The 24,660-nt window shown below is 50.0% G+C and overlaps 1 protein-coding gene across 1 annotated transcript in view; it reads right to left on the bottom strand.

The window, feature by feature from the left end:
• Positions 1–4,280: 4,280 nt before the first annotated feature.
• fancm (FA complementation group M) overlaps positions 4,281–24,660 on the bottom strand; it is a 36,375-nt gene continuing 15,995 nt past the window's right edge. Inside the window, exons 5-24 of the mRNA XM_047051401.1 lie at positions 21,846–21,977; positions 21,310–21,442; positions 21,065–21,154; positions 20,715–20,813; positions 20,313–20,500; positions 19,485–19,691; positions 18,902–19,142; positions 18,131–18,432; positions 10,968–12,431; positions 10,043–10,817; positions 9,385–9,473; positions 8,999–9,070; positions 8,561–8,683; positions 8,264–8,426; positions 7,982–8,112; positions 7,046–7,734; positions 6,793–6,886; positions 6,318–6,666; positions 5,744–6,038; positions 4,281–5,615 (exon numbers count right to left, since the gene is read on the bottom strand). Coding sequence (XP_046907357.1) covers positions 5,486–5,615; positions 5,744–6,038; positions 6,318–6,666; positions 6,793–6,886; positions 7,046–7,734; positions 7,982–8,112; positions 8,264–8,426; positions 8,561–8,683; positions 8,999–9,070; positions 9,385–9,473; positions 10,043–10,817; positions 10,968–12,431; positions 18,131–18,432; positions 18,902–19,142; positions 19,485–19,691; positions 20,313–20,500; positions 20,715–20,813; positions 21,065–21,154; positions 21,310–21,442; positions 21,846–21,977 — 5,766 coding nt within the window. The 3' untranslated portion in view covers positions 4,281–5,485. The remainder of the gene's footprint in view (positions 5,616–5,743; positions 6,039–6,317; positions 6,667–6,792; positions 6,887–7,045; positions 7,735–7,981; positions 8,113–8,263; positions 8,427–8,560; positions 8,684–8,998; positions 9,071–9,384; positions 9,474–10,042; positions 10,818–10,967; positions 12,432–18,130; positions 18,433–18,901; positions 19,143–19,484; positions 19,692–20,312; positions 20,501–20,714; positions 20,814–21,064; positions 21,155–21,309; positions 21,443–21,845; positions 21,978–24,660) is intronic.

Genomic DNA, 24,660 nt, shown 5'->3' with positions numbered 1-24,660 from the left:
AGAGAGACAGAAAGAGAGTGAAAGAGAGCAAGATAAAGTGACAGTAAGAGAGAGGGAGAGGGAGAGAAATAGTCAAAGAGAGAGGGGGAAGTGAGGGAAAGAGACCTACGCACACACAGCTCCAGTTTCGAGTCTCTGTGAGTGTGTGTGTGTGACGCTCATGAAAATATTTACATGACCCGGAGGCACGGATGATATAAGACTTCTCCTGACATCTTCCCTTTAAATCATTTAAACAACAGGGGATTACACAGTCATAATATCATACAATGTGAAGGATATAGGGGGAGTGCCTGTGTTGAATGTCTAATGATGGTCTTACTCTCTACCTGGGACAAAGCTGATCTCTCATCAGACTGTGTGGAACCGTGGGCTCCGCTGGAGATCATGTGTCTTAACTGGCAAACGCAATCTCACCGTCTGTCGTACACATGAGCACCGTAGAAAACAACCCCACGCACCAGCCGCCCATCTGGGTCTCCGTCTCTCACACCCACTTCCTGTGTCCGCACGCGACACTTCCTGCCTGCCTGTCACTGCAGATCCATGGCGCCTGTGGGACTCGACGGAGGAACCAGGCCTCACCCACCTACCTCTCTGTTAAGGACCTGAGGAAGGATGGAGGAGGAGGATGAGGAGGAGGGGGAGGAAGAGGAGGAGGAGGAGGAGGAGGGGGGGGGAGGAAGAGGAGGAGGAGGAGGGGGAGGAGGAGGAGGGATGGGGGGAGGAGGAGGAGGAGAAGGAAGAGGAGGAGGAGGGAGGGGGGGAGGAGGAGGAGGAGGAGAAGGAAGAGGAGGAGGAGGGAGGGGGAAGAAGAGGAGGGGGACGGTTTAATCTGTCCCCCAGCTAGCATAACCATGAGAGTCTTTCGGTGTGTGTGTGTAATTATATTAGCATTATGTAAATCTGTTGGTGTTTTGGGAGAGAGGGGGGGGTAAATACATTTACATTTACATTCAGTCATTTAGCAGACGCTCTTATCCAGAGCGACTTACAGTAAGTACAGGGACAATCCCCCGAGGCAAGTAGGGTGAAGTGCCTTGCCCAAGGACACAACGTCATTTTGGCTCGGCCGAGAATCGAACTGGCGACCTTCAGATTACTAGCCCGATTCCCTAACCGCTCAGCCATCTGACTCCCTGATAATAAAGTGACTCTGAGAGGGAGTGTGTGTCGTTGTCCCCCCCCCCCCTCCCCCCCCCCCCGCTAACAACCATCACGCTGAATGAGCTCGTCTGTCTGCTTGCGTTCTGAATCATTCCACCCTCTACTGCATTATTCACAACCCCAGCTGTGGCATAGGTCCCCTCTGTGTGTGTCAGTCTGTGTGTGTGTGTGTGTCTGTATGTGTGTGTGTTCATGCCAGGGCTTAAACACTGTAACATATCCTGTTCCAAATCAAGCGTATGAAGGCATGGTGACTGTGCGTGTGTATGTGTGTATATGTGTGTTTGCTTGACGTTTCCCACCAGGCAAACGTTGGGAAATGAAAAATGCATATTAGAGGAGGATAAAGCAGATTGTGTGTGTGTTTGGCCCATACAGGAGTGTGTGTGTGTAAACAGTCTTACTGTTTCACCTGGAAAAGAGGAGAGGAGAAGAGAGGAGAGGAAGGAAGGAGGGGAGGCACTACCCGAAACTTCTCCCAGCAATATCTATGGATTTTGGAGATGCTCCAGATTTTAATCCGATGCCTTTATCATGTAAAAGTGAGTTAAAAAAGCATTTATTGATGTGGTGTTTTTCAGCCCCTATGGAAAGTACCATTGCATCCTGGCTTTCAGTTATTTGTGTGTGTATCAGTGTGGGTGGAAGTGGGGGACGGGGGTGGGTGAGTGAACAGTTTGACTAGTGTGTGCAAAAGCAAGAAAGTAAGATTGACAGAAAGAGACACAGATAAATATATATTGAGAGTAAGATCGAAAGAGAGGTAAGAGAGAGAGGTAAGAGAGAGAGACAGAGCGAGGCACAGAAGGAGAGAGACAGAAAGAGAGAGAGAGAGACCAAAAGACAGAGAGAAAAAGCACAAGTAAAAAAACTAATGGATTATTTTTGAAGTCAAAACCACAGCAGCCCAACAGTGCCCCCTGTGGTAGCAAGACAGTACTGCTGGACAGCCAAGTATCTGGACCACCGTTGGTTGGTACTCAGTGAGTCAACAATCTCAATCTTATGACACATCTGTACATTACTGGAGTGTGTGTGTTCGTGAGTAACAGTTCCAATTAAAGTTATTAAAGTAATGAACATGGTAAAAATGATCATTCTACATTTAGCATAAAAAGGAATGAGAAATGGTAGGACAGAACACGTGCACGCACACACACATGCACACTTTTAATAATAAATCAGACTCATCTAAACCAGGCACCAAATAAGACAGTCATTTCCTCCTAATATAAAATGCTGTATATCTGTGAATAAACAAGCCATTATATTCATAAGTTCTTTTCAGGTCAAAGAAAAGAGAGATATGACAGGTAATTAAATTCATATGAAAATCATTTTAATTTTCTCCCTGTCACTTAGAAACATCGTAATAGCACAAGTTAGTTCACCTCACCGCAGAAAAACATCTGACCTTTGAATGTCTGGGATAGTCTTCACAGGAAACTAGATGGTGTGTACATGTGTGTGCATGCATCTGTGTGTGTGTGCATGCATGTGTGTGTGTGTCCTTCTCCTAGAGAAGTATGTGTTCTCAGGGCAGCCAGGAAACCTCATTATTACACACCTACCTCGCACACACCTACCTCGCACACACCTACCTCACACACACCACCAACAGAAAACTTGACATATATCCAATATGTACCACGCAAAAAAAGAAATAAAACAGAGAGAGAAAAAAAACTAATAAGGAAAGGTTATATTGCTGATCTACCTGCATGGTCCCCAATGGCACAATATGGTGTGTGTGTGTGTTTGTGTGTGGTGCTTCTCCCTCCATCTGCTTCCTCTCACCAACACAAATCCTCCTCCTCAGCACCACCCTGACAGCCAGTGTGGGCTGATGTGCTGATGGCAGGGCGTGGGAGAGCAGCAAACACTGCGACACGCTGGCCCCTCTCCTTGTTACGGGGGCAGGAAGTCTGGAGGTGCATCACGCTGTGGAGCTTAATTACCCCGTCCTAATGAAGATGTCCTCTGGTCTAACGACCTCTGGGAAGACACGCACATCTGAGGGAGAGAGGGAGGGGAGAGAGCGAGAGGGGAGAGAGAGGGGAGAGAGAGACAGAGAGAGAGAGAGAGAGAGAGAGAGAGAGAGAGAGAGAGAGAGAGAGAGAGAGAGAGAGAGAGAGAGAGAGAGAGAGAGGGGAGAGCCATGGAGACAGGGGAGGGAGTGGAGAGAGGAGGCAGGGGAGAGGGAGAAAGGGAGGGGAAAGATAGGGAGACGCAGGAAGGGAGAGAGAGAGGGAATAGAGTGGGATAGAACGAGAGAAGGGAAACAGTAAAGAGAAAGGGAGAGAGAGGGGAGAGGGAAGGGAGGAGAGAGAGGGGAGGGAGGAGAGGTCTCCCCTCTGGTCCTCTAGTCTAATGACATCTGGGAGAACACACACATCTGAGGGAGATAGGGAAGGAGAGGGAAGACAGACAAAAAGGAGAGGGAGAGAAAGAGGGATAAAGGTCAGAAAGCGCCAGAACTCAAGTGGGAATCGAGATGAGAGATGAAGAGAGGTTGTGTGTTCCTTCGTATCCGCATCAGCAAGCGGGTGGCGAATGTGTCCACGGCGGTTGGGGAGACAGGAAACGCCACAAAGCAGAGCTTACGTCTCCCTGGTGATCCTGCAGCCAATCTGAACTTTATGCAAAACGTAGCATTTGGAAGGATGAAATACAGGCTTCAGAGCCTATCTCTGTTATTAGGACCAGTCTCTCTCTCGCGCTCTCTCTCTGCGTCCCTTTGTTCTACCCTCCCTTCCTCGTTCTCCGCACCCTTTTGCCAAACAATCTTTCCATCTTTCCATCTCTCCCTCTATCTTCGTGTCTGTCAACACGCCTTCTACATCTTCGTGTTTCTTTCTCTCTCTCTGGTCTTGTTCTACATCGATCGCAATTGAAACCATCATCAACACATCTGAAGCTTATAGAAAAGAGAGATTAAACATTTATCAGATCTTTTAATTACACTAAATATAATGCTTTGTTTGCCATTAGTTTTTTTTCTCGCGTACCAAATGAAGAGTCTGCTGTTTGTCCACCGTAGGTGAACCCCCCTTGTTGGCTTCCTGTCCGACCAATCAAAACATCTGACCTCCATCCTTGTCTTCATTCCATTGGCCCTTACAGGAAGTCTAAGGTTTCACCACTAGCTGTCTCTCTTGTGCAGCGCGTTCCACAGGCCAGCTCATCCCACCCCTCTGACTCAGCCCATTCCTGCACCGAGGGACAGCTTAGAAGGGGCCTTGTGGGAGATGAATCAGCTCTGGGCTCTGAAATGACAACTGTAGTCCATCACACCAGCCTTCTCTCACAGTTTAACTAAAGGCCAAGGTAATCGATACAACAATATTGATGTTTATATAAAACAACACGAACTGACTAATAGAAAAACAGGGATTTTTGTTTTATTACAGAAATGGGAATGGCATATTTGATTTATGTTGTGTGTTATTTATTTTACAAAGTGATTACACCATTATTTGAAAAAAAAGAAGAAAAAAAGAAACCTGTAGTATTTTAACAAATGTATTTTTTTATGAAAGAAATAATGTATAGTATACATATACATATGAAAGTATAAACTTTTATCAAGTCTTAATTCCTGTGTGCAAAAACAGCAAGAGAGGAAGAGGTAGGTGGGGGAGATGGTTGCCCAGGAGACGACTGTTTCTTGTCTCCTCGGGTCCACAGAGACACAGACGGCCTACAGAAGCTGTGCTCTGACAGACTACAGGAGGTTCCTGGAGGTGGTGGAGGTGCTCTGACAGACTAAAGGAGGTTCCTGGAGGTGGAGGTGCTCTGACAGACTACAGGAGGTTCCTGGAGGTGGAGGTGCTCTGACAGACTACAGGAGGTTCCTGGAGGTGGTGGAGGTGCTCTGACAGACTACAGGAGGTTCCTGGAGGTGGAGGTGCTCTGACAGACTACAGGAGGTTCCTGGAGGTGGTGGAGGTGCTCTGACAGACTACAGGAGGTTCCTGGAGGTGGTGGAGGTGCTCTGACAGACTACAGGAGGTTCCTGGAGGTGGTGGAGGTGCTCTGACAGACTACAGGAGGTTCCTGGAGGTGGTGGAGGTGCTCTGACAGACTACAGGAGGTTCCTGGAGGTGGTGGAGGTGCTCTGACAGACTACAGGAGGTTCCTGGAGGTGGAGGTGCTCTGACAGACTACAGGAGGTTCCTGGAGGTGGAGGAGGTGCTCTGACAGACTACAGGAGGTTCCTGGAGGTGGAGGTGCTCTGACAGACTAAAGGAGGTTCCTGGAGGTAGAGGTGCTCTGACAGACTAAAGGAGGTTCCTGGAGGTAGAGGTGCTCTGACAGACTACAGGAGGTTCCTGGTGGAGGTGGTGGAGGTCATGAGGGCGGAGTCGCAGGAGTAGCGTAGACAGCGGAAAATCTCCTCAGCCCTGGAACGGCTCACACATGCTCCCTTCTGGAGAACAGCCAGCGAACTGGAGGAGAGGATCAAAGAGGAGGTGATCTGATGTCATGTGGTAGCTACAATAGCCAAGCCCTGGTTTCCCTAATGCAATGCCAAACACAGTCAAATGTTACAGCCACAACACACCAACTCTCCTACCTGTTGACCAGCTGGGCCACAGATCTGAAGCTGAGAGTCATGTTGAGGGCAGTGACGTAGCTGACACAGGGCAGGGTCAAGTAGAACTGGAGCGCCTGCTGTCTGTGTTGACCTTTGACCTCTAGGGGCACGGATATGGCCTGACCCTTTCTCCGCTCCAGCTGGCTCATCTCTATCAGCAGGCCTGCCGTCCCTTCAGGACCGTCGCTCCAAAACAATCTCACCCCGCTATGGACCAGTGCCGCTAAGGTGTTGTCATAGTAACGGGTTCTTTGGAACGGCCTCACTGTTTCACCTGGAGACGAGAGGAGAGAGGTAGAGGGATGGTTAGTTATGTGAGTACAGAGAGTAGAGTAGAGGAGAGGAGAGAGGTAGAAGGATAATGTGTTGTGTGAGTAGAGAGAGGAGAGTAGAGGTAGAAGGATAATGTGTTGAGTGAGTAGAGAGAGGAGAGTAGAGGAGAGAGGTAGAAGGATAATGTGTTGTGTGAGTAGAGAGAGGAGAGGAGAGGAGAGAGGTAGAGGGATATTGTTTTATGTGAGTAGGGAGAGGAGAGGTCAAAGGCAGGACCGACCAGGTTTGGTGCGCTCCCTCTCCACAACAACACAGATGCGGTCAAAGAGACCCTGGAGGACGGCCATCTTCTCCACCAGCCGTTTGCGATTCGGCATGGAGGCCAGATCCGATTGGCTGAGCCTCTGCACGGCCATGCGGTTGCTGAGGATGAAGTCGCAGCCGCCCAGAGAGCCCACCTGCACGCAGGCCCCATGCCTCTGGCGCAGGCAGGTGACCACATCCACACCACTACTGATGGAGCGACCGTCCACCAGGATAGAGACAGGGGCCTGGGGCTCGCCTGGGGCTGCTGCCTGTCTGACAGAGGCCTGAGCCAGGCTGACCGAGGGCGACGAGAGGGTGGTGGCCTGGAGGGCGAAAACAATGTGTTTACTGGAGCAAAATGTCATTTTATGGATAATAATATGTTATTTTTGTGATGTGATACAACCAGGTATCTGTGGGTTTACGGCTGAATAACCACTGATGTTTACCTGAGGAGGTTTCCAAGATTTCAGCAGAGACTCAGACTCCTCAAAGTCCAGCTGTTCGGAGAGTAGAGCCTGGTTCTGGAACCTTAGACGACACCTGGTGGACAGGAAAGAGGCTCCGCTAAAGAACACGCCAGAACAGCACCCTGCAACAACCACGACCATGACTTCCGGAACAACCCAGTCAGTCAAGAATGATGTTAGATGATTAGACAATGATTCGACAAGTTATCTGATATGAGTGTGGTCCTGCTACCTCTCCTCCTGCTGGTCCTCTGTCAGGTCAGGCCTCAGAACACTCCCAGAATGGACCCTGCTGGAGGAGGAGGGGGGAGGAGAAGGTCTGGCTGTGGAGGAGGGGAGAGAAGAGGCCTTTGAAGCAGCCAGTCTTGCACTGAGAGACAGTGCTCTGGGAGCAGCAGAGTGACAGGAGGAGGACTGTGCTGCTGTGCAGGATGAAGAGGAGGAGGAGGAGGCAGCCCGGGGCTGGGAGGGCTTCTTCACCATCCACGCCTGGCCCTGATGCACCTCCGCCAACCTGCAGAGGGCAGTAGAGTCCCTCTCAGATGTGAGCTGTTCCATGCTCCTGTCCTCCTCCTCCACCCCTCTCTTCTCCTTCCTGCTCCTGCGCCTCTCCTCCTCCATCTCCTCCTCACTGGAGTCCTCCATGCGAACGATGCGGGAGCGCTTGGTTTGGGCTCGGGCATCACCCGCCAGCGCTCCGGCCCCTGTCCCTGCCCCTGCCCGGGCCTGTCTGATGAACGCCCTGCGTCTGGTCGGGTACTGTCTCCTCCCCTCAACGTACGAGTCCTCAGGGATCAGCTCCACCCGCCCAGACCCTGCACCCCTCTCCTCCTCCTCTTCCTCTTCCTCCTCCTGGTCTTCATCATCACTGGCGTGAACCACAAAGCTGTCCTCCTCGTATGACTCATCCAGCTCTGGCACCTGTGGCGAGGGAGAGAAGGTGGGAGGAGAAGAGGGGGTTGCAAGGAGAGGTGCGTGGGGGAGGACAGCGAGACGAATAGAACAGATGAAAGCTCCGAGGAAGCAATCGGAAGAACATCGAGACATTTCTCCCAGAAGTGAAATACAAATTCAGGCTGTTGTCAGCTGAGTTCTGTTCCTGTGCAGTTTGTTTCAGTAAGTATGCTGTCTAGTGGGCACTGGATCCGGACAGTGGGAATCCCAGTACCTGGGAGAAGATGTCCATGCGCTGCTGCTGCTGCTGCTGCTGCTGCTGCTGCTGTCTGGAGAGCATGTTCCACCTCCCAGCCAGAGCAGGACTCCTCACGGACTTCAAATATACCCCCTGCATCTCCGAGTCTGGCACAGGCAGGGCACAGCTTGTCAGTGTGTGTGTGAGAGTGTATGAGGATGTATGAGTTTTACTGTGTGTGTGTGTGTGAGTTTGTGTCTGAATTAGCATGTGTGTGTATGAGTGTGTGCATGTGTGGATACACATGGTGTACTGTACCATTGAGACCCTGTGAGATGTGTGTGTTGTCCACAACGAAGCCCTCCAGGGAGTGCTTCTGATCGTCGTCGTCTTCGTCCGAAGACACATCCCCGCCCTCCTCCTCCTCAGATAGCTCCGCCTCCTCGTCCAGGAACTGTCGGCCCCCTCGTCGCACGGCATTCTGGGAGCGTGGAGGAGGAGTCAACAGAGCAGGACCCTTCAGCAACAGCTGACAGGTACGGAGCATTCTACACAGGTATGGAACATTCTACACAGGTAGGAATCCACATGAAGTGATAATAAACCTCGTCTGACCTTGGCGGACGGCTTGTTCCTATGGAGATGTGGGGGGCGGGGGGGTCTGGTGGGGGGTCGGAGGACCGACGTGTTGGTCTGGAAGTCGTCATCTGACAGAACCTCCAGCTGGGTCTCACCTGACTGGAGCACACACACAACGCTGTTTCACACACACAACGCTGTTACACACACACAACGCTGTTACACACACACACAACGCTGTGTCACACAGGTAGGCTTAGCCAACCGCGGTCTGTACGAGAGTACCTGGGCACCTTAACATGGTGTGATCGAAAAGAACTACATCTACACAATTGGTCCTTCAAAATTGGTCCACATCATGAGAGTTGACACATTGAAACACTCGACGAGTACAATGTTCAACGAGTACAACTCCTGGTGTTGAATGAACACTGAAATGTTTGTGAGATAGCAGCTTGGAGCTGTCAGTCTTACGATGTTGAGAGCGGCAGCTCTTTTCCTGGTGACCAGGAAGGGAGAGTCCATCTCCTGAAGGTGAGACTTGGACTGGAGGAGAGACACAGCAGAACGTTAACAACAGAGGGAGACCGCGGCCCATCTGGGACTGCTAATGCTGGGAATCAAGGACTGAATGCAAACAAGAAGACAATGAAAAGTCAAAAGTCAAATAGTAGTAGGTACTACTTGTGGCGTTGCAGGATGCAAGAACAGGAAAAATATACAGAACAGAAATATACAAATGAAAAGGGAATATAAAAGGAATGAAGGAAAACAAGAGAACAGAAAAAACTAACAGGGACACGCCAAACTGCCTGTTACCATGCCAACCACGTACAGCTCAAGGTTTAACAGACACTCACCACATCCTCAGGAGACGACAGTGGGTTGGCCGGCTTGATCTGGTGACCCCGTTTTCGACCAATCACCTCCTCGTCACTGCTGCTCAGGACTGGAGACAGGTGGGACACAGGAACACAATCACACACCTGAACTGCCTTAGTACCTGTACTGACCAGTACTAACACATTTAGACAAACAACAAGTACCAAATACCTGTACTGACAGATTTATACTAGGATCAAGTATCTGAGCTCAAAAGTACCTGTACTGACCAGTACTAACAGATTTATACAAATAAATATATTTGCCAACAAGTACCAAATACCTGTACTAACAGATTCATACTCGAGCAACTGTGCCAACAGGTACAAGCTCTCTCTGTCTGAGAAATTTAGAATGGAACATTATATTCTGAAAATACTGGTGCTAACATTCCTTGCCAGCAGAGAACCCCCTCCTCACATGACTTATAGATGACACTAGGCTTACGTAGCCAAACTGACCTAACCCAAGGTCTTACATGATAATTTGTGAACCAGACAAACTTTGTATTGCGATCAGACTTTGTCTCCTTGCTGGCAAGCATTAAACTATTGTACTTTTCTTTGAATCCGACGACTCTGTGCATTACTTGAGAAATTATCTTAACATCTCCCACTAGTAGAGAGACTGACTGACCTGTGTGTTGGAGAAGGCCCTGACACACACTGTCCTCCATCCTGTCAGACTCCTCCCTCTTCCCAGACTCCGCCCTCTCCCCGCCCTCCTGATGCTTCCGCTTCAGGACAGATGATGAGGGGGCGTGGCCAGAGGGGCTGTGGGGGAGGGGCACGAGAGCTCGTCTCACTCCCAGTGACGTGATTGGAGAAGGGAGAGCACCCGGCTTGGAGGTCAGAGGCGATGTCGTCGACTTCCTGTTTCCTCCAGGGCCCGCCAGCGGAGTGGACAGCCTGAACACGCCCACTCTGGAAAAGCCAGCCGAGGGAGTGGATGAGCTGGGGATCTTCTGGTCCAGCGCCAGGGAGGGGGGGTCCTCCTGGACTTCCTGGCCCAGCAGGGAGGCACTATGTGTGGAAGCAGCTGCTTCCTCCTCCCCCTCCTCCTCAGATTCCTCCAGAGAATACCCCAGGTCAAAGTTCACAGAGAAAAAGTCCTGAGAGAGGTTGAAGCTTTCAGAGTGCTGGGCTAGGGGAGAGCTCTGGTCCAGCACGGCCAGGACTCTCTCGCTCTCTCGTCTGTGCCATCCCTCCATCCCATCTGTCTCTCCCTTCCTTCCCAGAGCCATGGATGTGGGAGATACATATGTCGTGTTTGGTGCATATGTGGGGCTTGGAATGGTCTTGGTATCTGGTGTTCGTGTGACACTATGTGATGCATTGAGTGCGTGTGTGGGTTTCGCTGTGTGTGATCCAGTGGTCCCGTGTGTGTGTGTGGTGTGTGAAGCAGGTGTGTGTGGGGCAGTTCTAGCAGGTGTGTGTGGGGCAGTTCTAGCAGGTGTGTGTGGGCCGGTTCTAGCAGGTGTGTGTGGGGCAGTTCTAGCAGGTGTGTGTGGGGCAGTTCTAGCAGGTGTGTGTGGGGCAGTTCTAGCAGGTGTGTGTGGGCCGGTTCTAGCAGGTGTGTGTGGGGCAGTTCTAGCAGGTGTGTGTGTGGCAGTTCTAGCAGGTGTGTGTGGGGCAGTTCTAGCAGGTGTAGGGATATCAGGAAGGCTTATCTCGAGGAAGGCCTCATCATCCCCAAACAGGTCCATGCTCTCATCCAGCTGGGCTGTAGCATGGTGTGGGCCAGGGGGACTGGGAGGGGGGGCTGTGGGGGCAGGGGGCAGGAAAGGCTCCTTGAAGTCCACAAACTCATCCATAACATCATCCGTAACATCATCCGTCAGGTCCATGTCGTCTTTCGTCGCGTCGTTCTTAACCTCGACATCCTCCACGTCTACAATCCCTCCATCGTCCCTATGGTCGCCATCTCCCTCGTCCCCGAAGACCTCGTCCCAGCTGGGGCTGAATGAAGCTATGTCCTCCCCCTCTCCGTGGCTATCCGGAGGTGGTGAGGGTGGATGAGGTCTCTGTGGTGGACTGGGCTTGCTCCTTCTGTGGGTGGAGGCATTTGGTGGAGGTTCTTCATGCTGGTTCTTGCAGGGATGAGCCTCAGGCATCACACCAGTAGAGGCAGGGGATGGAGGAGAGGGATGGGGGGAGGCAGGAGAGTCAGACTCCAGCCAGTCCTCCTCCACCTCCAGGCAGAAGTTGACCTGAAACCCTGGGTGATCCTCAATCCATGACCCGCATGCTGAAAGTGGTTGGGGTTGGGACCTTATGGTAGTGGAGGTGGGTAGTGGCTCAAGTAAAGGACTCTTAAGGTCAAAGGTCAGAGGGGCAGTTGTCCCTGTGATGCTGGTGGGTCTAGAGGTGGTGTCGGGAGAGGTGTGAGCTTGGGTGAAGATTGAACTGTCGAGGTCAAAGGTCAAAGGAGGAGGTGACCTGGACAGAAGTTCAGCTACGTTAGAGAGAATGGCCCTCAGACTCTCAGTTTTGTGTCTGAGGTGTAGGAGTTTGGATGAGGCAGCAGAACTTCTCGTAGGAACATAAAACAAGCCCTCTAATTCAGAGTCCTCTTCTGTGTCATGTTCTTCCTTCTCAGTATCGGTGTTCAGGTGGGATAAACCCTCCACTTTCCCCGGAGCTGGGGATTGGGCCTCCGAGCTGCCAGTCTTTTCGGTAACCATGACAAAGTCATCTTCTCTATTTGTGATTGGCCAGTGGCCCCCTGTGCCCGGGTGATCTGTGGCGTCTGGGTCCGGATCATCTGGGTCTCTGTCGGATATGACGGTCCATGGTGAGACAACAGACGCCCTTCCTCTGGAAGCCCTCTCCTGCTCGCCTTCTCCCTCGAGGCCGTCCACATCTGCGGAGGGGTGACCCGGTCTCAGGCTGGAGGTGGAGGTCTTGGTGGAGGTCTTGGTGTTCCTCTGTCTTCTGTCTTTAGTGCTCTTGGTGTCTTCACTCAGGCCCACCACATCAGTCTGGACCAGGTGGGACAGCAGCTGCTGTTCATACCTGCACTCGCCCTGCAGCAGACAAGATGGACAGGTCAGCCAGCCAGTCAGCAGACTGGAGTAGATCGAAAAACACTCATAACTGTAAATCAGTAGGGATAGTAGGAGTTTTGTTTAGCTTGAGAGGAGGGGAGAGGAGAGGCAGTCTCAACATAGACTCCACCCCCCCCCCCCCCCCCCCCCCCTGACTTCCTAGCAGCAGAGCAGTGTGACTATTGGGCGACCAGAGATGATAGGAGGGGTGTGAGAGAATTAGACGGAGCGTGAATGTGTTATGGGCTCTGTTCGGGAGGGTTTGGCCTGAGGGGGTAGGGACCATGATGTTGGACTAATGGTCTTATGACAAGATGGGGAGGGAGGGGGGGGTTTGGTTGAAATTCATCGCGTTTTAGGAGACATCCGTTTGAGGCAGGGGCATCCACAGGTGACGGGCTGGACGGAGGGAGGGAGGCTTGGCAGAGCTGCTAGCCTACCGGCCTGCTCCACTGAACAGCACACCAGATAACTAAGCCACCACAGCTGGACTGGTTATGTGGACATCCTGTGCATCTCACCTCCATCGAGGTTGTTCTCAACAGGGAGTCTGCCATGGGTACAGGAAGGGAACATGAGATGTTGTAACACACACTTAAATAAACTGAGCACTGTTTTGTACTGATCCATGGTTCCGGAAGAGAACAATCTGAGTTTTGAATCGTCTCCAATCCAGACTTCAAACTAGGTTTTAAGGTCACTGTTAAGTCTGAAATTGTTGTGCAAAATAAATCTTTTTTTTGTGTGTGTGTGTGGAGAGAATTAGACAAGCTTCACAAACAGAGCATTGTTCTGGAAACCATGCCCCTTGACTTAGATTGAAAATGTATCTGGTTGTTTACGACCATACTTATTTAGACACACAAACAGAAACTCAACGAAAAGACAAATCACCTTTTCTTATCTCACAGTTATTTTTCCACTCTGCGAGGCTCAATGGAAAAGCAAACAGCTGACTGGAGTACATGGCAGTTACGAGGTGTGAAACTCAAATGTGTGAAATGTGAATGTTCTGCCAACACATGCTGGGGAGCATATGTTAGTAAACAAGTCTGAGATGTTATGGGCAGAGAAGAGGAGCAGGCGGGGGCAGGGGGGGTATTTTCTCAATAAAACACAAACAATTAATCACCAGATCAGCTGCATTTAATCATTAGATTGGTCACGTAGACTAAAATAAACGAGGGCATGATGGCAGGCAGTGATGTAGCTGGATGACATAGGGAGGGGAGAGGAGGAGGGAGGAGAGTCGAGGGAAGTATAAACTAATCCCTCTCCCCAACCTGCTGAACTGAATATGAAATATGTCAAGCAAGCAAACACGGCTTGTTTAGTGTGGACAAGCTGTTAGCCATCAGACAGGACAATACAAACAGCCTCGCGGAAACACAAGTGTCCAAATCAGTATTCTGTGTCTATCTCTCCTCTACCCCCCCCCTTCTCCTCTCCTCCTTTCCTTCCCAGTTCTCTCTCTCCTCCTCTCCCCTCCTCTCCATGTTTAACTAGGTCATGGCCTACATGCAGCTTCTGGGCTTATATAACACTTCTCAGAAATGTTACATAACTAGGGAAGATCATGTCTGGTTGCTTCTCTCCATGCCTGCCTCTCTCTGCTTCTTTGCCTCTCTCTGCCTGCCTCTCTCTGCCTACCTTTCTCTGCCTGCCTGCCTCTCTCTGCCTGCCTGCCTCTCTCTGCCTGCCTGCCTCTCTCTGCATGCCTGCCTCTCTCTGCCTGCCTTTCTCTGCCTGCCTCTCTGCTTCTCTGCCTGCCTCTCTGCTTCTCTGCCTGCCTGCCTCTCTCTGCATGCCTCTCTCTGCCTACCTTTCTCTGCCTGCCTCTCTCTGCTTCTATGCCTGCCTGCCTGCCTCTCTCTGCCCGCCTACCTCTCTCTGCCTGCCTGCCTCTCTCTGCTTGCTTCCTTCTTTCTGCCTGCTTCCTTCTCTCTGCCACCCTCTATTCGTCTGCCTCCTGACTGCCTCTTTCAGCCTCCATCCCTCTCCCAGCCAGCCTCTGCCTCCATAATTGCTTCTCTCTGTCTACCCCTGCCTCCCTGACGTTGCCTCTCTGTGCTAAAGTAGGAAGGGTCTTCGTTTCAGACGAAAACAGTTAGTGCCTAATGAAAAACCTTTTTACCGTCACACTATTGAGGGTCTGCTCTCCGTCTCCCTCTCTCCCTCTCTCCCTCTCTCCCTCTCTCCCTCCTCCCTCTCTCCCCCCTCCCTCTCTCCCTCCTCCCTCCCACTACCCCTCTCCTATACTTTGTTAAAGGTGACAATGGCAAGAAGTGAGGCCTCCAGTATTGAGGTCAGTATAACCAATGGCTGGCTAACGTTATCCATGCAGAGAGAATAGAGTGAGGGTGCCAATGTGTGTGTGTGTGTGTGTGTGTTTGTGTTAAACACAGATAAATAGGGTAAGTTAAGCCCCTTGTGGAAAAATAATTAACACCGCTGGAAAGAAAATGCAATTTGTGTGCCGATGGATCAAAGTCGAAAACAGAGTTCTAAATGCTGCTAACTTTCTCTGTTTCTCAACAGAAAAGCAGTCAGTCAATTGTGCGTTCATGCCAGGGCCATTTTAAAACATGTTTCACTTGGATACAAGATACAAAGCCTATTACACAGACACACACATGAACGCCCACGCACAGAAAGGCTCGCTAATGGATATGTGTTTGAGAAGATGATGAGAGCAGATAGCCAGCTATCAGACAGGCATCTCAGAGCAGCGGGGGGGGCTGACTCCATGACTCTGCTGCGGCCCACCTGTGTAGGAGGGAGACCATGAGAAGAGCTGCTGCCGTAGCACACAACGCTGAGGAAGACATACGGCAGCAGACGCCTGTCCATAAATCAGCGTGTGTTTGAACCAGAGGAGATGATTTAAATATCTGTGAAATCAGATCCAGACCGCTCCAGACTGTCTCCTCATTGGACGACAGTAACCTCTCTCTCTCTCTCTCTCTCTCTCTCTCTCACTCACATTAGACGACAGTAAGCTGTTTGTGTGTGTGTCTCTCTCTCTGTCTCATTAGACGACAGTAACCTGTCTCTCTCTCTAGTAAGACTAGTCAGCAACTTGTCTCTAACTACACAGCAATAACCTGTCTCTCTCTCGCTAATCAGACTGTAGTCACTAAACTGTCTCTCTAATTAGATTCCAGTCAGTAGCCTGTCTCAAATTAGATCACAGTGACCTGTCTCTCACACACTGGATCACTGGCTAAATTGTTTGTTTTCCTAGCTTGACACAAACACACACACAAACACACACACAAACACAGAGCTGCACACACACAAATATAACCTTAGATCTGTTTTCACTGTTGGATCCTGTCATGGGCACAAACACAAACACACACACACATCTGCGGAATGTGAAAGTTTCAGGACTGCACAGTATAATATATCCCTAGAGGGTAACAGCCACCGCTGTCGACAACAACACCACCGCCAGTCCTGACGTTGAAACACCACTTTCCATCTACCTCTCATTATCATGCTGAAACACCACATTCCACCTACCTCTTATTATCATGCTGAAACACCACCTTCCACCTACCTCCCATTATCATGCTGAAACACCACCTTCCATCTACCTCTCATTATCATGCTGAAACACCACCTTCCACCTACCTCTCATTATCATTCTGAAACACCACCTTCCACCTACCTCCCATTATCATGCTGAAACACCACCTTCCATCTACCTCTCATTATCATGCTGAAACACCACCTTCCATCTACCTCTCATTATCATGCTGAAACACCACCTTCCACCTACCTCTCATTATCATGCTGAAACACCACCTTCCACCTACCTCCCATTATCATGCTGAAACACCACCTTCCATCTACCTCTCATTATCATGCTGAAACACCACCTTCCACCTACCTCTCAATATCATGCTGAAACACCACCTTCCATCTACCTCTCATTATCATGCTGAAACACCACCTTTCATCTACCTCTCATTATCATACTGAAACACCACCTTCCATCTACCTCCCATTATCATGGTGAAACACCACCTTCCATCTACCTCCCATTGTCATGCTGAAACACCATTTTGCATCTACCTCCCATTATCATGCTGAAACACCACCTTCCATCTACCTCTCATTATCATGGTGAAACACCACCTTCCATCTACCTCTCATTATCATGCTGAAACACCACCTTCCACCTACCTCCCATTATCATGCTGAAACACCACCTTCCATCTACCTCTCATTATCATGCTGAAACACCACCTTCCATCTACCTCTCATTATCATGGTGAAACACCACCTTCCATCTACCTCCCATTGTCATGCTGAAACACCATTTTCCATCTACCTCCCATTATCATGCTGAAACACCACCTTCCATCTACCTCTCATTATCATGGTGAAACACCACCTTCCATCTACCTCTCATTATCATGCTGAAACACCAAAAGCACTCAAGCAGTTTCTGGGTTACAGAGAGGGTTGTGGTAAAATGCTAATCAGGCCGATGTATTTGGCTGCCTCAGCACACGTTGCTATTCTGGGCTGGTGTCTCCATTAGCTGCTGGTAGATGGCAGAGTAATTACTTGATCTGTCACAACATGTATAATTGGATTATTAATACGGATACAATCACAACACACAAAGCACATTAATTAAATCTCTGATCTGGTGGTCAATAACAGCACATAACTGAATCTCACTTTCCCCACGTGCAGTGTGATTGATTCCTCTCCAGCTCTCTGTACGAGGGGGTGCTGTTGTAGCCCGTGACTTCCACACCTGACAGACTGTGTTCCTGTAACCAGGACAGGTTAGCCTGTGACTTCCACACCTGACAGACTGTGCTCCTGTAACCAGGACAGGTTAGCCTGTGACTTCCACACCCGACAGACTGTGTTCCTGTAACCAGGACAGGTTAGCCTGTGACTTCCACACCTGACAGACTGTGCTCCTGTAACCAGGACAGGTTAGCCTGTGACTTCCACACCCGACAGACTGTGTTCCTGTAACCAGGACAGGTTAGCCTGTGACTTCCACACCTGACAGACTGTGTTCCTGTAACCAGGACAGGTTAGCCTGTGACAGGTTCAGGAAGCCCCCTGAAGAAGCTGGAGATATGCCGAAAGTTGTGAGTGTAAAAGTCACTCAACAACAAGTTAAAATCCTTTTAAACGGATAGATGAATTACAATTATTACTGTACAAGTTGTTAATAATGCCGTGTAATTCATCCGTACACAACAGCACTATAATATAGTGGTAAAGAATAGTACTTTAAGCATATAAAACAAAGAATAATGAAGTCACTAAGGACAAAGAATTACGCTACTACAACAAAAAGCACAAACAGCCTAAACAGACTTGGTCGAGCCCTGTCTGACCCCTGACCCCAGCCTGACCCCTGACCCCAGCCTGACCCCTGACCCCAGCCTGACTCCTCACCCCAGCCTGACCCCAGCCTGACCCCTGATCCCAGCCTGACTCCTCACCCCAGCCTGACCCCAGCCTGACCCCAGCCTGACCCCTCACCCCAGACTGACCCCAGCCTGACTCCTCACCCCAGCCTGACCCCTCACCCCAGCCTGACCCCTGACCCCAGCCTGACCCCTCACCCCAGCCTGACCCCTGACCCCTCACCCAAGCCTGACCCCAGCCTGACCCCTGACCCCAGCTTGACCCCTCACCTCGTCGTCCTGTCGCAGGCTGTCTGTCAGCTCCATGATGCTGGTGAAGTGGAGGCAGCGGGCGGAGTGCTCCACCCTGTGGGTGGGGAGGGGGCGGTTCTGCCAGTGCCTCCACTCCCACAGTGACAGGATCCTGGCCCCTGGAGCCACTGGAGGGGGCGTGTCCCCGGGTAGGGACAGGAAGTGATATGGCCTGAGTGTGGGCGGGGCCTCGTTCTCATCCAGCTTCATGGTCGACGCCCATACGGAGTACTCAGACGTGGTGAGGTAGCCATCTTTCTTTCCGGTCGTTGGGTAGGTCACTGTAACACACATACACACCAGACTGTAAAGGTTTTGGTGAGGGTTCAAACAGTTTCCAAGGGCAACTGCCCAGATGGATAGGTGTAACAAACCATCTGGCGAGTCAGGTTAGGTGGACAATGTCTCTTACGTAGGTTGTGAGGGTGGATGATGGCTACCTAGGTTGTGAGGGTGGATAACGTCTCCTACCTAGCTTGTGAGGATGGATGACGTCTCCTACCTAGGTTGTGAGGGTAGACGACGTCTCCTACCTAGGTTGTGAGGGTGGATGACGTCTCCTACCTAGGTTGTGAGGGTGGACGACGTCTCCTACCTAGGTTGTGAGGGTGGACGACGTCTCCTACCTTGGTTGTGAGGGTGGACGATGTCTCCTACTTAGGTTGTGAGGGTGGATGACGTCTCCTACCTAGGTTGTGAGGGTGGACGACGTCTCCTACCTAGGTTGTGAGGGTGGACGACGTCTCCTACCTAGGTTGTGAGGATGGACGAGGGAATCTTGCCCCTCTTCGTGAGACCGGCGTCTGCGGGATGTCTTCCGTCCGGCCTCCCCGTGGTCAAACTGTCCGCAGCTGATGTGCATCTTGTGCAGGGTGGGCTGGACTCCCGGGGGCAGCATGCGGGGGCTGTTGGTGAACATGTGGAGGCTGTTTCTGTTCCCCAGAATGGACTTGTGAAGACTCCGCTTGTTGGACTGGCTCTGATTGTACGTCTGGAAGAGGAAAAGAGAGAGAGATGCCACAGACGTGATGGTGAGATGTGAGAACTTTAAAGCGGTCACTTAGTGTTAGGTGTTGTGAGGAAGACCCCCAGGAGAGATCCTCCTCACATCCGTCTCTCTCCTCCTCCTCCCCTTGCCCTTCTCCTCTTCCCTTCCTTGAGGGTTTAGGTTGATTCAAGTGCTGTGACATTACTTGTAAAAAGGGCTATACAAAAACACTTGATTTGACTTGATTCCTTCTTTCTCTACCCTTATGTTATTTTCCCTCCCTACCTCCCTCCCTCCCTGCCTTCCTCCTTCCCTCCCTCCCTCCCTCCCTGCCTCCCTCCTCACCCGTTCCTCTCTGCCCTCTGACAGGATCACCACAATCCTGCCCTGGCGCTTGCGTCCTGTGCGACCCATTCTCTGGACCAATCGGATCGGGCTCTTCTGAGCGTCGAAGCAGATGATGAGGTCGACCTCTCCGATGTCCAGCCCCTCCTCCCCTACACAGGTGGACACCAGAGTGTTGAAGCCCCCCTCACGGAAACGCCGCACCACCTGAACAGAGGAGAGAGGGGAGGCTTGAACACTGGGAACGACACACATCATATAACTCTCTTAAACACTGGGAACGACACACATCATATAACTCTCTTAAACACAGAGAACTACACACATAATATAACTATCTTAAACACTGAGAACTGCACACATACTATAACTCTCTTAAACATTGGGAACTACACACAATATAACTCTCTTAAACACTGGGAACTGCACAATTCATAAAACTATCTAAAGTTAGGTTTTGACTTTCATTGATAAGCCATTAAACCCTTTGTTCGCAAGGTAACCTTTTCAGTCCCCGGCAAACGAACGCTGGCGAGTTAGTCAGAGGCTAATGTTAAAGCTTTCCCCCTGGCAACACAGTGGCATCATGCTCTCATTGGCCCAGAGCAGTTGTTAGCTGTACTGGAGACATCATACCAGAAATACTTGTGTATTATTTAACATACAAGCTACAACAGAGCAAGGCGGGACCTAGTTTGGGCTGCACCAATATTGCCTTATCTGCAGTACATCATAGAAGTGACATGGGTACAGCAGTGATGTTATGCAGTTCTAAATACATACATAAACACAGGTATATGTGTGAGTATGACAGAAAGCAGTTCCTACTTCCAGCTGTTCCTTCTGGGTGAACCCTTTGACCTTCCCCGCAGAGGCCTGGCCCATGAAGGTCATGACCCTGATGACGTGCTGGTGGCGGTTCAACATGGCGGCAATCTCCTGCACGCTCTCGCGGAACGACGAGAAGATCATCACACGCGTGCTCACTTCCTGCTGCCCGCTGGCAGAGCCCAGGTCTAGACCAATCAGAGGAGGATCGTATCAGCTCATTCAACTGAAAATACCGATTTCCTGCCTCAATGGGGGCTAAAAAGGCAACATGTTGTATAACTGACCCTTGGAAGCGTCACATAAGAGATCCCTGTTACGTTGCTGCATGTGGATCATTTCGATGTGGATCTTAATCGAGTCGGGAACAGTGATAGTAAACACATTATCTCAGCGTAGTACCTGAATGTGAGTTTTCAGCCCAGGTTTTGAAGTGTTGCAGAACTACTTCCTCCAGCTTCAGAAGCTTAGGGTGGCTGTAGATAAACTGCTCCCCTGGACCTGGGACACAGAGAAGGAGAAGAATGCGTTATGCACAAACAACTAGGATTTCTGGGTACTAACCTGACATGAGGAGTCGTAGGGAAGACATTTATTGATTAACATTGGAGAACACAATACTCTCCTATCCAGTTGTTACCGGACTAGCTTAGATACACAGCTTTCGAAAAAGCACAACAACAAAAAAAACACATTGCGTTCTTGAACACAGCCCAGTTAAGATAGGTCATCATGCGGAGTGACATGGGTACCTGCAGACTTGAGGAACATGCTCTCCATCTCCTTAAAGAGGTCCATGAAGGTCGGGTTCCTCTGGAGCTCATTCCTGGCCCGAGACATCTCTACCATCGCACGCAGAACCAAGAAACACGGACAAGAACAGAATGATGGAACACAGCATCGGAACACAATCAGAAGGAACACACAACGTCAGCGTCTACCAGGCGGAGAAAACATGCACCCAGGTGACGGTGTGGGTGGAGCGGGAGTCTCCTACCCCTCGTGCCGTCCATGATGCCTTGGACGTAAACGTAGAGCGAGCGCAGGCCCATGGCCATCAGGAGCTCGTAGCCGTGGTACAGGCTGATACACAGGGCAAAGTCTCCCTCCAGCGCCCCCTGTTGGCCCCCCTGTCAACAGCAAGACAGCAGAGCTGGATTAGTTCGAAACCAGGATGGGCTTAGCTTCGCTAGGCAGCCGGAGACGTGGTTGAGAAGCTCAGGGCAAGGCTGAGTGAGACTACAAAGAGCTTTACCAATGATGTCATATTATGTGAGAGGTCTAGGCTATAAGCTTGGTCTAGCCTGACTTAGCTGAGCTTGACTTTACCTCATTTGCAAACAGCAGATTACTTGATCACGTCAGTCACAACATGACAATGTTTACATTTTATCGCCCTTAGTATAGGGGTCATCCTGTGGAAATCGATTCTGTGATAGCGCCATGTTTTGTGGTTGCATGTTTCTGTTTACTGAAGGCTGCATGTGGATGAGTTCTAGCACGACCAGGCTGGTGTTGTGGGCGGCAGCGTACCCTGACGTGAGGTGGAGGGTTCCTGCGGAACTGCTCTCTGGCCAGGATGAGCTGGTACTTGGTCAAGGAACGCAGATCTCTGGAGGAAAGGACCCTGGTCTGGATCAGCCTGGACGTGAACCCCTCCAGGACCTTCACAGTCGAGGACCACACCAGAAAAGAGAGGGAGGTAGACATAAATGAGAGAGAAAGAGTAAAAAGAGAGAGAGAGAAAGAATATGTGAGAGAGAGAAAGAGAGAGAGAGAGAGAGAGAGAGAGAGAGAGAGAGAGAGAGAGAGAGAGAGAGAGAGAGAGAGAGAGAGAGAGAGAGAGCGAGAAGACGCAACAGAGAGAGAAAGAAAGAGAAAGTGGAGACCTGTACTATAATGACACACTAAATTACCTAACAACTGTCTTTTTCATTTACTGCGGTTACTGGACTAACAAAGGTAAATTCAGATGACAGACAGGCAGAATGTATCTATATGTATTCTTCCTCGCAGTGGAAGTGTACAACAGAATGAAAGAAACGTTGGGCTTCCAATTGTTCTGATCGAGACCTGCTGCTCCAGAAAAAAGACATTGAACGAATACCTGAATGAATTCTCTGGTTTCTCCAGTCAAACATTTTGCTTTTACAAATTTGACACAGGATGAAAATGGGCTTTCGTAACCATGTTTCAAAACGATTATCCTACTGAACCCATGTGGCCTCAGTCTCCATCATGGAAGCAACCTAGTTTGTCGAGAACTTAACACGTAATACACGTAACCAAAGCATGTTACGCTTGTTTAGATTATTCTATTGAAATTCAGTCTGACCGTTCATCTTATACGTGGAAGTAGGTTGCAATCTAGGTGGCAACATCTGCTGGTGGAAGAGAAAGTAAGAAGGTAATTACTGTTATCTAAAAAGGACGATCGATATCAGTGTGCTGTTATCCTAGAGGCGGCTTGGGAGCTAGGTAAGCAGAGAACCTGAGTGTAACAGGCCTGGCTCAGCTAAAGCCAGGCCCTTGTGTTTGAGGAGTCAGGAAGGGAGCCACCAGAACCATCGTGTCAGGGTGAAATAACAGACCCTAAGTCCATCTCGTAACAAAGTTATATCATCAGGTCTAACACACGGCACACAATGTCCTCCATGTCAAAGATTGGCTCCTCAGATTGCGGTCTATCAGTGGTCTATGATGGATTGTTGTTTTTATTGAGACAATAAATTTGGTGAACTGCTTATTTTTTCTTTGCCATTTGAAACAAATGTCACACACGCCACAACAGAACACAGACAATAGCTAGAGCCCAAAGGTGACATGTCTGCTACCATTAGTAACAAAGCCACATCACGACAGGAGAAGAGCAGGAAAACAGCAGACTAGGTCCTACTTTGAGATATCATCAGAGAGCGGTATGTGTCTCATTTTGCCTGGGGCATGGGGTATGCGTGGGTCACAAACAGGCTTTTCTCCACAACATAACATAAAAGGATTAAAGACCAAGAGAGAGAATCAAATAAGATCTAACCCCATGCTCCCCTTGTACCACTGACACCCAGTAGGGACCATTTTAAGTGCTGACAAATCGCACGCAAACTGGTAGCTGCATGTAGCCTTTCCAAGGAACCTGTGTACGGCTAGGATAATCTCCTACCACGACCATCTGCCAGGATGAACTCGTCCAGGTTGACATTTTCCCTTTTTCAAAAATGAGAGTTCAAGGAAGCACCATTCAGACGAGAGGAAGGTTTCAGGTGGGCGCTCTAAAGAACGCATGGCCTTACACCTACGAGAATGTTCTCAGGGTTGGTAATGTTGTTGAGATGCACTTCTTGTCATTTGCTGGAATAAACGTCACATCCTGATAGCAACCAAAGTCTAAAAGTATTGTAAAATAGTAATATTTTACAAATCAGATATGTGTGGGTGTAGCAGGACTGTAATAAAGCTATGGTTGCTATGGTTGGACGGGCTACTTGTCTGTTTACCTACCTACCTTCCACCAGGTAGGTCTGTAAAGCTGCGCAGCGCATTCATGGAGGGAATGGCTTTGAAGGGAGGGGGTGGGATATTTAGGTTTGAATCCTTTCGATCTCAAGACAAAATAGCTAGGCTCGCAAAAGTTACCAACACTGCCTTTAAGCACAACAAGCAACCGAACGCTACGCACGTTAGTAGAAGTGGAGCATCATCAACATCACGCATCAAAACACACCAGTAAAGCTTAAGTCATTTCATGGTTAAGATGAGGACAACACCAAAATAACCCCCCCAGAAAGTCTTCATGTCCTCTACCCCATTATTTCTCATGAATCAAGTGATGATGAATTGCCTGTTCAATTCTATTATGTTTTGTATTTGACACAATCCTACAGTGTTCTGGTTGAGCTGAACACCGATGGGTCTCGGTCCTCAGCAGAGCTTGGAGGGGGACCAGGAGCCAGGTGTCCCCAAGGACACACAGCAGGGAAGCCACGACACCTGGTCACTGTCAGATTTAACCAATGGGATTACAGGAAACCAATTGGTTTCTAATCATCCTATAGCCAGAGTGGAGAGAGACAAGGTGAGGAAAAGAGCAAGACGGGGAACGAGAAAGAGAGACACGGGGGGAGAGAGGTAGACAGATAGAGAGAGAGAGAGGTAGACAGAGAGAGAGAGAGAGAGAGAGAGAGAGAGAGACGGTGAGAGAGAGAGAGAGAGAGAGAGAGAGAGAGAGAGAGAGAGAGAGACGGAGAGAGAGAGAGAGAGAGAGAGAGACGGTGAGAGAGAGAGAGAGAGAGAGAGAGAGAGAGAGAGAGAGAGAGAGAGAGAGAGAGAGGGACGGACGGACGGACGGACG

The sequence above is a fragment of the Hypomesus transpacificus genome, chromosome 3 (assembly GCF_021917145.1).
Source record: "Hypomesus transpacificus isolate Combined female chromosome 3, fHypTra1, whole genome shotgun sequence".
NCBI lineage: Eukaryota > Metazoa > Chordata > Actinopteri > Osmeriformes > Osmeridae > Hypomesus > Hypomesus transpacificus.
This window is presented reverse-complemented; position numbering and strand designations above follow the sequence as displayed.